This window comes from Mugil cephalus, chromosome 2 (assembly GCF_022458985.1).
Source record: "Mugil cephalus isolate CIBA_MC_2020 chromosome 2, CIBA_Mcephalus_1.1, whole genome shotgun sequence".
In the NCBI taxonomy this organism is placed as follows: domain Eukaryota; kingdom Metazoa; phylum Chordata; class Actinopteri; order Mugiliformes; family Mugilidae; genus Mugil; species Mugil cephalus.
This window is the reverse complement of record NC_061771.1, coordinates 19,581,329-19,597,839: the sequence shown is the minus strand read 5'-3', so window position 1 is coordinate 19,597,839 and position 16,511 is coordinate 19,581,329. Positions and strand designations below refer to the sequence as shown.

Here is a 16,511-nt window from a genome sequence, read left to right as displayed (position 1 = left end):
TATTCTCATGAGATCTGTGAACACAATAAAGTTCTCCGGCTTGGCTCGTAATTCCCTCACAAGCTGGTTTAGTGATTGGTTTACGATCAGCGCCGTCTAAACTGTCAGCGCTGTAGCTCGTAGGCGTCGCCGTACACGTCTATACGCCGTTTATTGCAGGACACGAAAGTCTGTCCGCAAATAAAACAAACACAACTTTCTGTGTGCTTGGTTTTTATCATGGACACCTGGGGAACACGTGTGAAACTGTCGGGGGGGAAAAAAAGGTTTTCATACTATCTTCTGTGGAAATATCTTCTATTTTAAGACGGGAGTCTTCAACATTTTCCAACTGATGGAGAGATTAAGTAGGGACCCCCTCTATATTTAAATATATCATTAGCAGCCTTAATGACATTTTATCAGTCATATGGCGTGAAACTAAATAAAAAAATGTTGTTCATTACAACATCCGAAAGTCTGGACTTTAATGTGACTAAACTCACGGCGGCAAAAAATGCAAAACCTCAGGATCCAGATGAGGCCTCTGCACGTTCATATCCGTAGCTTAACTGCTCAAGTGAAGAACTTTTTCATATTCTGTCCCGTCTGGGATGCTTTACCGCCTCCAACCAAACTGCACAAGGGTCTGATTTGTTTGCAGCTCAGGAGAACAAAACTGGATTGTGGTCAGATTTGCGTTGTGGCCGACACGCGCTCGTGAACTGTACGTGGACGGTGCACATGAAAGTGCGCGTCAGTTCAAATGACAGTTTATTTCTAATATTCTCGGCTAAGATTTGCTCATTAGCGCAAAAAACGAAGTAGACTGAAGCCAGTTGATTGATATTTGGCACCAAATTTCGCAGCAGTGTTGATATTTCAGCGTCTGATTCTTTGCTCACCGTACTGTAAGGAAATGTCAGAGCACGGCTGAGGTTTAAAAGACAGCGGTTTATGTTTTAAACGCTGGGTATGTTCGGGTTTTGAGGTTGCAGGTGTACTGACTTTAAACGTGCTCTTACAGCTCCACCAAAAAGTGACTGGAGCGAAACATTGTTTGTTTTTTTTGTTTTTTTTGTCTTTCTGAGGAAGCCTTCGATCTTCATTGATCTGGCAGTTTCACGCCCCGCCCGTCTGTGCACTTTGGCAGCCAGATATAATCTGCCTTTCGTGTGCACTCCTCCGAGTTTTATGGCCAGCGTCTGGATTCACGCTGCGCTGGTATGTCGTGTGAGTACGTGCATGAAGTTAGGTGAAAGGCGTGTTCTGTAATTGTCTCCTGAATCAGAAGACGGAAGCAGACAAAGAATTCAGACGTTATTTCATTATGACGGCCATTACTTGTTGGATGTTAAGTAATGGGTTCAGGATGCGACTCAAAGGTTCTTTTGTGCTGAAATTTGTGCTTTAAAAATAAAATTAGATTTCAGTCCTGTCTCTCTGAAACTTTATATTTTATGCAAATTTTATGCATCTATAAGAGACCAACTCGTTTCTGTCGCCACATGACAGGAAGAACGTAAAAATAATCCAAATTGCTAATTTCTCAACATTCCCCCCGAGAAGCGATTGAAACGCTGCCTTTGGTATTGATTGGACGACTCTGTAGCCAGTCCGAGATATTGATTGCGCGATAACGTTGGTGACACTCCGGCTGCGGCTGAGACAGAAAACAAACGCACGACTGTGCGGCCCGTTGCCGATCTGAGAGGAGCACGAGCTCAGCCAGACCTGACCCAAATACACCACAGAGAAATTAGACCGGCTACAAAACAGACCTTAATACGTGGAGAACACAAACGGCAGCGTCCAACAGCTGATGGACCAGCTCATTTGACGTCTTTTATTTTTTTAAAACATTTTACTTTCACATATTCTGGCCAACCACAAAGAAAACCCCCAATTTAATCTTTATTTCCTCTCTGCCTCTCTATTTTCTCCTTTCCTTTCTCCATTCCTGTGAATACCACTATCTGTGAGTACTAAAACACCAGCCGACCTGATTCGACTTAGCTTAGAGTGAAACGACCAGTTGTTGGGTATATGTTATATATGTGTGTGTGTGTGTGTGTGTGTGTGTGTGTGTATGGTATAGTTTTGAAAACAATTTCACTTAAAACTGACGCTTACATACGTTGTTAGTGGTCTCAGAGATTTGGGGTATTTCAGGGCTCTTAGAGTTTGTTTTAAACCAGCCCCATTGTGCAGTTCAGCGAGATTTGTCATGCAAAAAACCAGCGTGGTTGCCAAGGAGATGCACAAAAAGGTGTGTATTTAAAGAAATCAGTCCGATCATTTTAGGAATCTATATCAGATGTTTCAAATGAAGATTTGAATAGTAAAATATTTCGTTTTCTAAACCCGGCCCCACCAGAGAGGACGTTTTGTTTGACGTTTTTGCATTTATTGGACCGACAACCATGAGAACAGGAAACATGGCGCGATAGCTGGGATGTGACACGTCTGCACCAAAATGTTTTAAAGTGAAAGTGATTTTCCTCTGGTAGCGTCTTAACACGGTCTCCGCTTTGCGGCGACGCTGCTGGACACGGAGAATGTCCCAGATCTGTTAAAGAAGCGGCCCGTCTCCAGCGCGTGTCGGTAGTTGTCGCGTTATAAAATGCAAAGTTTAACTGCGGCTGTTGGCACGGACGACGACGTTAAGCCTGACACTTTCTATTCATGGTTAACCGGGATGTTTCCTCTTGTTAAAAAACGTAGATGTCACAGCAAGGGGCAGAAAAACCTAAATCAGGAAGTGGACATGCGTGTCTGGGTCTTAATTCGCAAAAGCCTCCGTTTCTTCCAATCCAGACTAAATTGCAAACTCAAACTCAAACAAGAGTCAGCTGCATTTCAAAGGCTTAAGGCTCCTGAAACATTGAATGAATGAATGAATGAATGAACATAGTGGAATAGCCTCAGTTTGCTCATTCCACATTAACTGGTTTCATATGTCAAGTGAGCATTCTTTACGCACATATAGGTATGAGGTCACGCCCAAGGAACAATGTCAGATCAATGGTGTGTCAGAGGGAGAATAAGAGAGCGAGTTTAGCCGTCACAGTTCCACAGTTCATTCATACTCATTCAACGTGAGAGTGTGAAAAGCAAACACAAATGGAAACATTTATTATATACATTATTATTCAAATTTAAAACCAAATCTTTACCTTAAACAAATCTATATCATATACAGTAATGTTGAAATGTTAAATCTTTATATTCTGATGGTTTGATCCATTTCAACACAGACTGTTCAACGAAACATCTTCTGTCATCTACCACTTCCTGGTTTGACTGAAGGTCTAGTTTTGAACTTAGATATACATTCTTCTATTTTTGAATTAATTAATGCAGCACAGTTGCACAGTTGATTCAGCGTTGAAGAAGCGCAACAGCATGAACCTAACTAGCGCCCCCTTTCCATGAGGAAAAGTGCCGGTTTCCTCATCCTGTGGTTTTTAATGTTGGTTCAATGTCAGGTCAGCAAAATGCGTATGTTGATGTAACTCCTCCAGGTGGAGGCTTTCGCCGGCGGCCCGGTCACCTTCTTCCTCCTTCTAAGCGCAGGCTTTTTTTTTAAGGACTTATGATAACAGCACGTACAACCATTACATTGTTGACATGCAGAGTGTTAGACGTGCAGTGTCGCACGTGTCTAAGACACAAGCCTAACCCAGTGTGTGAGAGATTGGTCGGTTCAAGGTGAGGCTCAGCTCGCTGCTCAACTCCCGCCTCTCCCCGTGTTTAAGGAAATACTTAAAATATGCATCATTCCTATTGAATTAAATTACACCCTTATCACAGACCAATGAACAAATAGTATAATTTATCAACTGTGTAGTTTATTGTCATTAGTTTTTGTGTTGGACATGCTTTAAACACAATGTAGTAAAATTTATGTTTTAAAATGTAACGTCCATCTAACCTCAAGATTGTCAAATCATTCTAAACTTGCATGTAATGATATTTCAAGAGAGTGTTGACCTGAGCAGCTAACCACGTCTATGTATTTTAAGCAAGCGGCAACCTCCAGGTCTGAGTGATGAAGCTCATGTGGACGTGCAAAAAGCTGCGTTCGTCGAGTGGCTGGTGGTTGATGCTGCAGCCTAAAAGGGAGTAAATTCCCTTAGACCCCCATGCTAAAAAGCCCAACTTTACAGCATTATTCACAATAATTTATTTCACTATTCATGACAACTGTACGGAGGGTGATTTAAAAAAAAAAAAAAAAAAAAATTTTAAACTCATTAATTTATTTTTTTATTAAGGTTTAAAATTCCGCATAATTAAGATCGTGCCCACTTTGAGTGACAGGTGGATTCCTGAGCTAACAGGTAGCGGAGAGTTGGGTGGGCGGGTCTCATCGTACAGGCTGCTTTAGCTCCGCCCCCAACACGACTCCCATGTCCATATGTGGAGTATCCAAGTGTTTAATTTTCGAGGTTCGAGCCGTTGAACAGTTAATCCCACTTCCCCTGCTGTCATGACGTTGTGTTTTTAGACTCACCCTGGATCCAGACTCGGAGTTTAGCTGACAAACATTTTATTTTTGCCCCAAGAAGGCAGAGATCAAAAACGGAGATAAAAGACATGGCGTGTTAGACCAGGGGTGAAGAAGCTACCGAAAAGAAATCATGTTGTTATTCAGTCTAAATAACCATAATTTGGGTCCTTTTACAGTGTCGTGCTCTTTAAGAACTGCAGCCAAACGTTTGTTATCTGTATCTGGTTTAATTCAATGAGCCCATGATTGTTTGGCATTTTATTTTGATGTGCTTGATGGAAATGTTTTTGTCATTTCTGTTCTTCTTTTTTTTTTTTTTTTTTTTGCTAACTGCTGGGAGCAGATATTATTAAAGTCAGAACCCGCTGATATTTCAGGCTTTTTATTACAAGTAAATCTGACGTAAATGGTTTTTAAACTGGAGTCCTCTTCATGAAGCCAGTCGGCTGTGGGATCGTAGGCGCAGTGGGCACAGTAGGATTTCTGCGTCTGTGTTTCACTTTAATCAGGCGTGTTGAGGCCTGAAAAATGATTACAGCTGCTCCGTCTGTGCCTTGTGGACTAATCGTCCAAGATGGAGGAATTTCCCGGCGCTGCTCCTGCCGGCCCGCTGTCGTCCTGGCGCTCCGTCCCTCGCAGGAATCTTTTTTGGATCGTCCCTGGTTTGCTGCGGACGCTGTCAGTCACGTAAAAAAAAAAAAAAAAAAAAATGGGATGGTGCGCGGCGTAGACTCGACTGTAGGGTTCAGCCTGGTTGCTAGGCAACAGAGCAAAGACCTCCTCGCCAGGTCACTAGGCCTGTCTTTCAGCAGTGTGTACGTGTGTGTGTGTGTATGTGTGTGTGTCCGGGCGCATATTTGTGTGTGTGTGTGTGTGTCAGTGACGGAGCAGATTTACGGAGAAAAAGCTTTAAAGTGCCACTGCATTCTTCAGTGTTTTCTGCTGCTCCACTTACTTGTCCCTGTCTTTCTGACATGCTGCAAACACACACACACAGGAATCTCCTCCCCCTCACATTGCCTCAAACCCAGCTGTGCCCCCATCCCTTCCTGCCCACACACACACACATTTCGGCTGCTATGTTTGCGAGGACCCTCCCTGGCGTTGATGCATTCCCTCGCCCCTCATGCCAACTTTAATTGTCGCGAGTAAATCATTAACGTTGTCGTGTCCCGACGTCTAAACCAGCTTCTGACCCGACGTCTGAAACCAAATTCCTGCTGAAGGTCCGTTAGATCACAATGTCCTCAATTTCCAAAAAAAATGCAATCTGGTCCTCACAACGCCGGCCATACAAGCACGCGTCACCACCTTCAGTTCTTCAGTCGATCTCGGACTCATTTGTGTTGTGCAGGTCTCCTGACGTACAGAGTTCCACCAACCTGCTCAAAGTCTTCAGCCCATGCCACTGAAAAACAACAAAAAATGTGACACGTAGTCACCCCCAAACAATGGACACAGCACAAACCTAAGCGAACTGTTGCTTAACCGCTAGAAACCATTGAAACGTGCCTCCAGTTGCCACGGTTCCTCATGAAATTCTAATGAGAAGGTGAATAATTAAGATTAAAGCAGAGTGTAATGTCACCCTGTGTGTGTCTGTGCGTGTGTGTGTGTGTGATTTTGGTGATTGTCTACTGTTTAAACGTATTCACATATTTTCGCAATCATGTTTGTCAGCTTGGAAGAAACGTGTTACAACATCTTTGTCTCGTTTTTAGTCGGCCGGGCCAGAAGCCTTAAAGTGGAAGTGGTGCAGTTTGTAAAAAAAAAAAAAATACACCACCAGTGATGGAAGTCTAAACCACAAAGTCAGGAGGCTGCTCGCTCTGTCCTATTTCTCCAAATGGAGTTCTAGTGTTGGTCATGTTCACCTCTTCGTCTGTAGGAAGCGACTGATCAAAATTTAAAAGGCAAGGATTGTACTTTCCTCTGCATCTGGTCCAGAGTCGAGACGAGCTCATGGATGTGTCTAAAGCTCAGATCTGTTCAAAGACGAAGAAAGTTCATTGCTTCCTTTTAATAAATATTTGGCGCCGATCAGTAAAAGGAGCTGATTCAGGAAGACTGATGGGTCTGGATTTCAACCAATTTATTGTAGTTATTAGTTGTAGCTCCGCTATCAATAAAACCATGTACCCGCGGTTTCAAAATTACTTCTGGTTTAATTGCGGTTGGCTTGCGTCAAAGCTGTCAAAAATGGAGGAAGAAGAACAAGAAGAAGAAGTGGATATTTGCCGAGGTGGCAGCGGGAGATTGTGATTCAATTCCACCGACTTGATCGTCCTCCTGAAGAAATATCACAAAAATGAATACGTCGGTTACGCGCGGGGAAAGGCTGCACAGAAATAACCACAAACAGCGAACGCCGTGTTTAAAAGAGGCAGCGTCAAGGGAAAAGATATTACAGAGAGGATTAGAGAGTTTATGGCGTTGGATGAACAACACATTTGTGTAATGGAGAGCACAGGTTTTCATCATCTGTTGGGGCTTCTGAATCGAGGTTGCAAGCTGCATGTCAGCCACGGCTCAACTGGAGCTTTATCGCGGGAGTTTGGGTTAAGCTGTCAGACGGTCCTGCCACGTGCACGTGATCGAGGAGAATACAAGTATCGGGAGAAGCGCCTTTTATGAGTCTCCAGGAAATTTCTTTGTTTAAGATCCAGCACTCAATATTAAATGATCAGGATCAGATCAGGGCGTCTCTTACCAACAAGTCAACCAGCTCTATTCATGTTCTGGCACAAGAATTACCTCAGTTGTTTAATATACAATCAAAGTAAATGTCACAAAACACCAAATGATCCAGTCTTGAGTGGCTGTGACCAGAGATGCCTCTGCTTTATTACTTTGCTCAAACAACTGTTAATTAATGTAAATGTTAATTTTTTCTCTCAATGACTGTATTAGAGCTGGGCCAAAAATGTATATCACGGTATTTTTCAAAATAATGACGGTATCACAGTATTTTTTTTTTTTCCATGTATAACCGTGTGTTCACAACATTTTCTACTGGCTGAGATGGGAATTAATGCATTAGATTGACTAAGGATGGACTGTTTTACTGTGATGATGAGTAAATATTGTAGAATAATTCCACACTAGTAGTAAAACAGGTTTGCACGGCCACGTGTTAGCACTGCCTGCTGGTGTGGAAATCTGGGGACATTTACAGCTCAGAGATGGAAAAAAAAAAAAAAAAAAATTGAATGTTATCAAGATGAAACGAAGGAACAGTTTGTTTTCGGTTTCATTTATTTTGACATATTTATTCTTATTTAAACTGCTACGTCTGTAATGTCAACAGCAACGCAGCCGCCTACCGTAATAACTGTAGTGTGCGCGCAACATTTTTCTCTCATTCATAAAAAGCTAAAATTGTGGACGTTCTCGGGGACAGCTTTAACCGGGGGGTAGGTCATCTAAAACAGGGACTGTCCCCAGCTAAAAAGAAGAAAAGAAAAAAAAAAGACACAACCAAAATGGCACAAGCGTTGTTGTTCTGCCGCTTAATTTTTGCGGACCTTTCCATCTTCACCACACCTCACAGTAACACAGTAATACATTGAAAACGGTCTAATCTGAAACAGTGTCTCACGCTGCAGCGTCCTGTGTAATCAAATACACCTGCATATTAAAAATTCATATCATAACGGAGAAAATACCGGTAAGCTGCCCAGCCCCGAGTTGCAGTGTCCACTCTCCTAAAAATACCCACGCTGCTCCGCTGTGCCACAACATGTTTTAGGTCACTAGTCAGCCAAACTCACATGCCAAGATAATGGCTCCCTCCACGCTCGGCCTCTCAGAGCTCTGTTGTAAGGTCATTACACACGGCTCCAACACAACGGCACAGGACAACACACACCCTCTCAATCACCACTCCATTGTCCTCTGCCCACTGGGCGCAGGTACAGGACCCTGAGGTGCCAGAGCAGCATTAGACAGAGCCTTGAACTGTTGAACGAGCTCCAAGTTTGGTTTTTATTCTGGCTCTGTCTTTATTCTGGCTCGTTGTGCTGTACCTTCTCTGTGCTATGATAAATATGCAGTGACAAAGTACTATTACAATAACTTCTTTTTTTTTAACTACAGTAAATTGTAGATGTGAATCAGGAGGACAATTATATTAATAAAAAAAGACGCTCACTCATCACTTTCTGCTTAACGATATGAAGCAAGAGTTTATATTAGCGAACTGTTACTATATCAGGCTCTAAAGTTGTGAAAACGTGTTCGTTTCAGTCACTACACAAGCAGGGACATGCAGCTGAAATCACCAGGTATAGAGACGGCTGCCGTTTGAAGCTGCCAGAGTGTTTCCTGCGGCAGCTTTAATATTATGGGGTGTGATGTGGTCCAACAAGCTACGTTGGCTGTGGTTAAATTTAAAAGCCTCTACAGCGAAGCAAATGAGCAATGATTAATGCCACGTAACTGACATGTCGATTAATGTCAATGTTGCTGTTGTGTTTCCATATTTCCCACTACAAGGAAGTCTGACTTGACATTTGTGCCTTTTCCTCTTCTTTTTTTTTTCAGTGTGCTGTTTTGTGGTCCACAAACGCTGTCATGAGTTTGTCACCTTTTCCTGTCCGGGGGCCGACAAAGGACCTGCCTCTGATGTAAGTAAACAAAGCACACGAACAAACACCTCGAAAGAAGAATACTTTGTCGTCTTATTTTTTAAGCAGAATTTGGGGTTATTATTATTATCATTATTTTTTTTTTTTTTTTTGGGCCTCCACAATGAAGCAGATCCCTCCCGCCAGCCTTGTGTTCACGTTAATATTTCGTTCCGTTCTGCTGCTGAGTGATGGTTATTGACAAAATGAACGGGGTCAGCGCTGGCTTTTTGGTTTGTGTTGCTGGATCAACACTCGCCCTCTGCCCTGCTGACTTGTCTGACATTAACACAAATTCGTGAAGGGAAAATGTGCTGCCTGGCTGCCTCAGGTTAATGAAGTGAGTCACGGATCTTGAAGTCGTATGACCGTAACCCCCCTGTTTTCCTTTGTCGTAGTTATATCATCAAAGAGGTTTCCTATTTTTGTACATCCTCCAAAGGCACTCAGTCTGTACTTCATCCTCTGTCTCTCTCTCTCTCTCTCTCTATATATATATACACACACACACATATAGAAAGTATTGGTTCACCCAAACTGGAGAAAATGATGACTCAGGAGTCACGACGAGTATTAAACTGGCATCACAAATCTCTGCTCTGGTGAGGTTTCTGCGCTTGGTTTCCCACAGTGTCTCAGACCGTAGTGAGTTCCTACATTAAGACAGCAGCAGTTTCGACATGATGATCCCCTCAAACTTCCCTGGTGAAGTGGTTCTTCCAGTTTGGTTTTGAGAAATTAAACCAGCCTGCACAAACCCCCTGCCAGAAAATTCTGCAAGCAAAGACTAATTGTGGCCGACGTCACCGGTGCCCCGAGCGGGAGCCAGTTTTTCCAAACGGCCTGAAAAGTGGTGTGAAGAAGACACCGTGTGGTTTAGAAGCGACACGCGCCTGACATGTTGTGCTGTCTGTACGCTTTGTTGTATCCACACAATTTTGCATTTAAAAAAAAAAAACAAAAAACAACAATCTCTTTTATACACATGTTGAGGTAAACAAGTTTTCTGAAATTTGGGGCAAACTGATGTTTTAAATTCAGCCTGAAAGGACGACTGAGAACACCTGACCCTGATTTAAATGTTTTCCACTCTCTGAAACGTGTCCCCTCTCCTTTCTGTCTCTGCAGGATCCACGTAGTAAACACAAGTTCAGGGTCCACACTTACTCCAGCCCCACCTTCTGTGACCACTGCGGCTCCCTCCTCTACGGGCTGATACACCAGGGCATGAAATGTGACCGTACGTACACAAACATCTCTTGTTGTAAATTTAGAGGCCGTTAGCAGGTTTTTTTTTTTTTTTTTTTTTTTTTTTTGGTGTTTAAACCTAAAACCTTCCATTTAACAGGAATCACCATTTAGAGACTAATAGCGGGTAGACACACGATCATCTGGGATGATGCACATCCTGTTTATTAGGTTAGGGTACATGTAACTGGATTGAACGAAGTCTAAAGTGACATTCCTGCAATAAAGCTCTTCTTAATGAAGGATATAATATTCAGCGGTTGTTTAGCAGAGATGCAGGAAGTGTAGGATCATGTAATACGTGATTACACCGAGAGGAGTTTTTAATATCGAGCCTTGCTCCCACTCATATAAACAAGATAAACAAAAGATTTGAGCACTTCTCATTATGAGTTTATACTTCACCAAATAAAAGCATAGAGTTTCTAAAAGGATTCTTATTGTATTTTCATACTTAGCTGGAAAGTTTCCGAGATGCAGTTCATTCAGTTATTCATAACCAGCACAAGTTAAACCTGTGTTCTCATTAAGTTAAGTCCCACTTGGTTTGCTGACGCCTGTAGTTATTGGTGATTGCAGCAAATGTGTTTTTATAAGACGCAGAAGTTTGAGGGCAGCAAAGCAAACTATTATTGTTTTTAATGTCCGACATTAATTGCCCTTGTTTCATGATTCTGCTGGGTCTGTGAAAAGCGGATCATAGTGAAAGGAGTTGGGTAACTCTTCGTCTAACCCGCTGTGGCTGCTTCTTCCTGACCAAAAAAAAAAAGAAAAAAGACCAGTGTCTGGTTTTGAGGATGTCTTTTGATCAGAATGATGTATGACAGTGATATGCGCCGAGCGCTACCAGTTTACATTGCATTTCCTGTGACAAGTCAGCGATAAAAATCAACTCGTGTTTTAAAACTTAAATGCTTTTAGTTTCATGTGAAGCTGCGGCGGTAGGAAACGCTCTCTGGCGTAAATTGAGCCTTCTGTGTTCATACGTAGACATATCTGCTTACAGAGATCACAGAAGCAGTAACGTCGTGCTGCGTTTTTTTTTTTGCAGGGAAGTTGCCGATGGAAATTTGTCATGTCGACTTTCTATAACGTAAACAGACTAAAACAGAGCTCGTGTTGAATTGCTCTCTGTATCCATTGCATCATCAAACTTCCTGCATCTTTGAAATGTGATATTTTCTAAGAAATACATTTTGAAAGTTCATGCTTAAGTTGATATTGGAGCCCTTTTCACATGTTGTATCGGGCTGCACCATCTCCTCGGTTTTCTTAAGCTTCTTGTAGCAGGGGTCGACAACCACCTGAACCTTTTATTTTAATTTCAGTCAGAGAGTTTGCATTTCTTAGATGTTTTCACGCACACAGACACGGCTTCATTTCTGTTACGATGCGAGTAAATTCACCTGCTCACATTTATTGCTGACAGGTTGCTTGTTGTTTGTAACAAAGACACAAACATGAAGTAGATTACATCTCTGTAGAGCCATATTCGACTTTGCATTATGGGCATTTCCTCATTGTACGTGTTTGCTGCATGCAGCTATTTATGGACTTTGACTTTGCCTCATGAAAATATCGGAGCAGCTTATTTAACAAGTGTCTAATTATTTATTAATCCATGGAAATGCACAGCAGATGTCTGGAGCCTCTGATTTTCTTTCAAATGTTATCCGTATTTACTGAATGCAAATGTGGCCCAAAGTTTTCCTGATGCGTTTGTGATGCTTCAGCAGCCCGAGTAATGAGTCCTAATTTTCCGTGAAGTAAAATTAATCAGAAGAAGTGGCCGGAGTGAAAGGTTATTTTCATGGAATGGAAAACGTGTAGACAACAATAGGTTGACTTCTCCTTCTCCACCGCTGTGGAGCCACAACAACACCACCCAATGATCTGAGGCCATGGACAAAAAGTGGAGCCTTGTGCTGTACATCAGAGTAGTCTGCCATCTAGTGGACAGACTGAGCAGTGACACAGGATCTATTTAGTAGAAAATAGCCAATTATTTGATCACTTTTTAATTCAAACCAGTGCAAAATAACAAACAAAGGTTAAATTGCATCCTTATGATTAGTCATAGTCTGTGAAGTCATGACACTGTAGTTTTTTTTTTATGGTGAACCTTGCAGTGCACTATTACAAAACACAAATCGGTAGTGCCGCATCACATACACTAAATGTGGGTTGTGTGTTGCCCTCCTTTGAGATGTGCCCACAGCTGAGGCACTTTGAAGATGAGTTTAAGATGGGGGAGAGTTCAGTTATTAATCAGAGCAGAAGAGGAAACAGAATAAACATCATGGCTGGATTAAAAAAAAGCAGACGTCACTGGTTTCATGGTTTGTTGTGTTTGTTGTGTTTTTGCGTCATCTCTTGGTGCCATTTACTCAGAGTCCCAGGCACTTAAGGGGGGGCTCTACCAGTTTGACTCTCAGGAAGTAACACTTCAGACTCTGCGAACCGCAGCTCTGGAGGAAGTCGTTTCAGGGCAGACAAACCCCAGCGACGCCTGTGACTGTAGGTCAACGATGTTTGTGCAGCGAGAGCAGTGTTTTGACGATGTCTACACTCTACACCGCTCTCATTACACAAACATCTTTCTTGATCCTTAAGTCCCGTTGACATTGCTGTGCTCACGCTTACTTAGGCTTAGACAGACTTTAATGATCCTCCAGGGAAGTTACTTTGTCACAGTAGCTTAGTTGTACATGAAAGAAACACTCTTAAAAACCACAAGTAAAAAAAAAAAAAAGATTGGATTGAAATTAGATTAAAAAATAAGTATTATCTGGTAAAATAAACTGCTGTTTTGTTACATATTTGAAGTTGATAGGAAAGAAGTGAGACTTCACAAAAGTGAAAATGTCTAAAAGAAATAAATAACTGTGCTCACTGGCTACACACTGGATCCACCTTGAAGAGCACCTTAGATTAAAAAGCCAAAGAGTTAAAGTGAATGAGGCAAACTCTGATTTGTTTTTGTGTTTTTTTACTTTTGCACTGAAGCTGTGACTCTTGCAAAGTCTGTTTATGCAGTAAATACATCTCGAAATACATAGAACTGATGGTGTTTTTTAAGAAAAGCATCGTGAGCAGAAACTTGAAGTTGCTTCCGAACCTTTGGCCTGTGGTGTGCGTCAAAGCCGTTATTTGATTTAAAGGATGTGTGCTGATGAGGTGGGGCGGCTCTAACTAGAAGGTGCCACAAAAGCTTCAATGTGGGAATCGGTTTGTGACATAATGTCTAAATACCTTTGCTGTTCATTGTGTGACTATTGTTTTTTATGCGTCTATTATGAGTCCCCCGTGTTCGTGTTTAACGACTGAAGAGCTCATTCACTTTGCCTGAAAGGCACTAAAAGCATTCTGATAATCGAGGGTTTAACGCGCAACGTGGCCTCGAGTCGGATGCGTGGTTCGTGAAACGATTTAACGTGTGCATATTTCGTGCTTTCTCTCTGCTCAGACTGTATGATGAACATCCACAAACGATGTGTGGCCAACGTCCCGAGCCTGTGTGGGACGGACCACACAGAAAGGAGAGGACGCATTCACATCTCTGCCCAGATCAGTGAGGAAACCCTCACCGTCACCAGTGAGTGCTCTCTCTTCATTTTGACTTTTTTTTTTTTGTTGTTGTTGTTTGTTTTCTGTCCTCTCTGACCAGCGCACACACACCTACCGAGCACCTCTCAGCGCTCTCTGTCAGCGTAAGACTAAAACTGGAAAGTCCATTAGTCGATCAATGGTCCAACGATTGACCCACATTGCCGCTGGGACATGTGTCCACGTGCTAGCTCTCTCTCTCTCAGACAGCTGCGGATTGATTATGGAACAGAAACTAAACTGTTGTTAAGTGTTGGCAAATGTGGCCGGAGTTATTTAGGGCAGGATAGGATGGGACTTGTAGGTTTGTCCACAATGGAAAGGACAAATTCCGGACTAAAGAGTCTAAAAGTATGTTTCTTCTTTAACCCCCCCACAGTCAAAGAGGCTAAGAACCTGGTGCCCATGGACCCCAACGGCCTGTCAGACCCCTACGTCAAGCTCAAGCTGATCCCAGACCCCAAGAGTGAGAGCAAGCAGAAGACAAAGACCATCAAATGTTGCCTCAACCCCACCTGGAATGAGACCTTCGTCTTGTGAGACGCCTCAAACTCTGTACTCTGTTTTAGATTAACACGCCTGTGTTCTGGTCTTGTGAAACAAAACCTGCTTTAAAGTCTCTGTCTCGGCCTCGATTTCAGACACATATGCACAAAGCTAACTGGAACGCATGCATGTGACCCCCCCCCCTGTCCTGTTTGTGCTCATTGTTATTCAAGCTATTCTGGGTTACTGTGACTACTAGGAAAAGGCCCAGACGTGAAACCGTTTGCATCATTTGCTGAGATGTTTACAAGTTTGCACAGAGGCAGTTTTAGCTATTTTGGGAACGTCCTTTATCTTCTGTTTGACCCCATTTGTTCTCGTTTTTCTCAGCAAACTCAAAGAAAGTGACAAGGACCGCCGTCTCTCCGTGGAGATCTGGGACTGGGATTTGACCAGCAGGAACGACTTCATGGGATCGCTGTCCTTTGGGATCTCGGAGCTGCAGAAGCTCGGGATAGATGGATGGTGGGTTGTAAATTTACACGGGCGTGGGCAGACGTACCAGAGGAAGATGGAACGGGCGTGTGATTTATGTGACGTTGTTCTGTTTAGGTATAAGCTACTTTCCCAGGAGGAAGGAGAATACTTTAATGTCCCGGTGCAGCCAGATGGAGAGGACGGTAATGAGGACCTGCGAATAAAGTTTGAGGTGAGGCGCACGACATAAGAATAACCCTGTTTATTTAGTCTTCCCCTCGTAATCTTTATTTCTTGTGATTCCTTATCCTTCCAGAAAGCAAGACTGGGTCCAGGGAAGCCCACAGACCCTTCTTCCTCGTCTTCTGTGTGCAAGTATGACAGCAACGGCAATCAGGACCGCGTCAAACTCACCGACTTCAACTTCATCATGGTCCTGGGAAAAGGCAGCTTCGGCAAGGTGAGGCACGTCGGCGAAAGTGGGTTCTTTGAGGCGGAAAACTGGGGCCTGCAGCTTGAAAATGAGACCAACTCTGACTCCGGCGCTCGTGTATTGTTCTTCCACCGACTCCCTTCAGGTGATGCTGGCTGAGAGGAAAGGCACAGACGAGCTGTACGCCATCAAAATCCTGAAAAAGGACGTGGTGATCCAAGATGATGATGTGGAGTGCACCATGGTGGAGAAGAGAGTCCTCGCCCTGTCTGGGAAACCACCTTTTCTCACTCAGCTGCACTCGTGTTTCCAAACTATGGTATGACACACAGCAGCTTGTACTCAGACTGACTTCTTATCGATGTTTTGTATCGGCTCATCAATTTGTTTGTGCTTTAATATCGAATAGTTTTCAAGGGGAAAGAAAAGGCTGAAGTACACGAGCAACACTGCTGCTAAAAAAAAGTATATATATATATATAAATAGGTTTAATTGATTTATTCTTTCTCTGCATCATCTTTGCTTCTAGGACCGATTGTATTTCGTCATGGAGTATATTAATGGAGGAGACCTTATGTACCAAATCCAACAGGTCGGCAAGTTCAAGGAGCCTCATGCTGTGTGAGTACAGACACCCTCCCTGTGCTGGTGATCTGATCCACCACTGGATGAAGCAGTTTCACCATCTCTAAAATATGTAACATCCAGAAACGGCAGATATGACGATTTGAATTCGGTGTCCAGACTGTGTATTCTTTCAATTTAATTTCCATCAGCACAAGCAGAAAATTGCCAAGTTTGGTCCCCAGTACTTTCTGCACTAGTGCTGTTTATCTCTGAGTGAGGATTGGTTCTCTTTCTAACTTTGAATGTTTTGGGTTGATCCAAAAAAAAAAAAAGAAATAAAATGCTTCAAGGTGGACAGAATTTAGATAAACCTTGATCTGATGATTCGTTAGCAATTAGCTACTAACCTGGCAAATATGCTGATCGACCATAACATTAAAACCACTCACAGGATGAGTAAATAACATTAATCATCTTACGAAAATACAATATTATGCTGGAAAACTTTTGGACCTGGCATTTGTGTGGATGTTACTTTGACATGTACCACTCATAGCAATGACACTCCTTGACGGC

General features: G+C 42.7%; 1 protein-coding gene across 2 annotated transcripts in view; it reads left to right on the top strand.

Annotated features, from left to right (window-relative positions):
- LOC125003616 (protein kinase C beta type-like) overlaps window positions 1–16,511 on the top strand; it is a 32,363-nt gene that overhangs the window by 4,757 nt on the left and 11,095 nt on the right. For both annotated transcript variants that reach the window (XM_047577612.1, XM_047577611.1), the window contains exons 3-11: window positions 9,035–9,117; window positions 10,246–10,357; window positions 13,832–13,960; window positions 14,351–14,507; window positions 14,848–14,982; window positions 15,070–15,166; window positions 15,251–15,394; window positions 15,513–15,686; window positions 15,898–15,989. In XM_047577612.1, coding sequence (XP_047433568.1) covers window positions 9,035–9,117; window positions 10,246–10,357; window positions 13,832–13,960; window positions 14,351–14,507; window positions 14,848–14,982; window positions 15,070–15,166; window positions 15,251–15,394; window positions 15,513–15,686; window positions 15,898–15,989 — 1,123 coding nt within the window. The remainder of the gene's footprint in view (window positions 1–9,034; window positions 9,118–10,245; window positions 10,358–13,831; window positions 13,961–14,350; window positions 14,508–14,847; window positions 14,983–15,069; window positions 15,167–15,250; window positions 15,395–15,512; window positions 15,687–15,897; window positions 15,990–16,511) is intronic.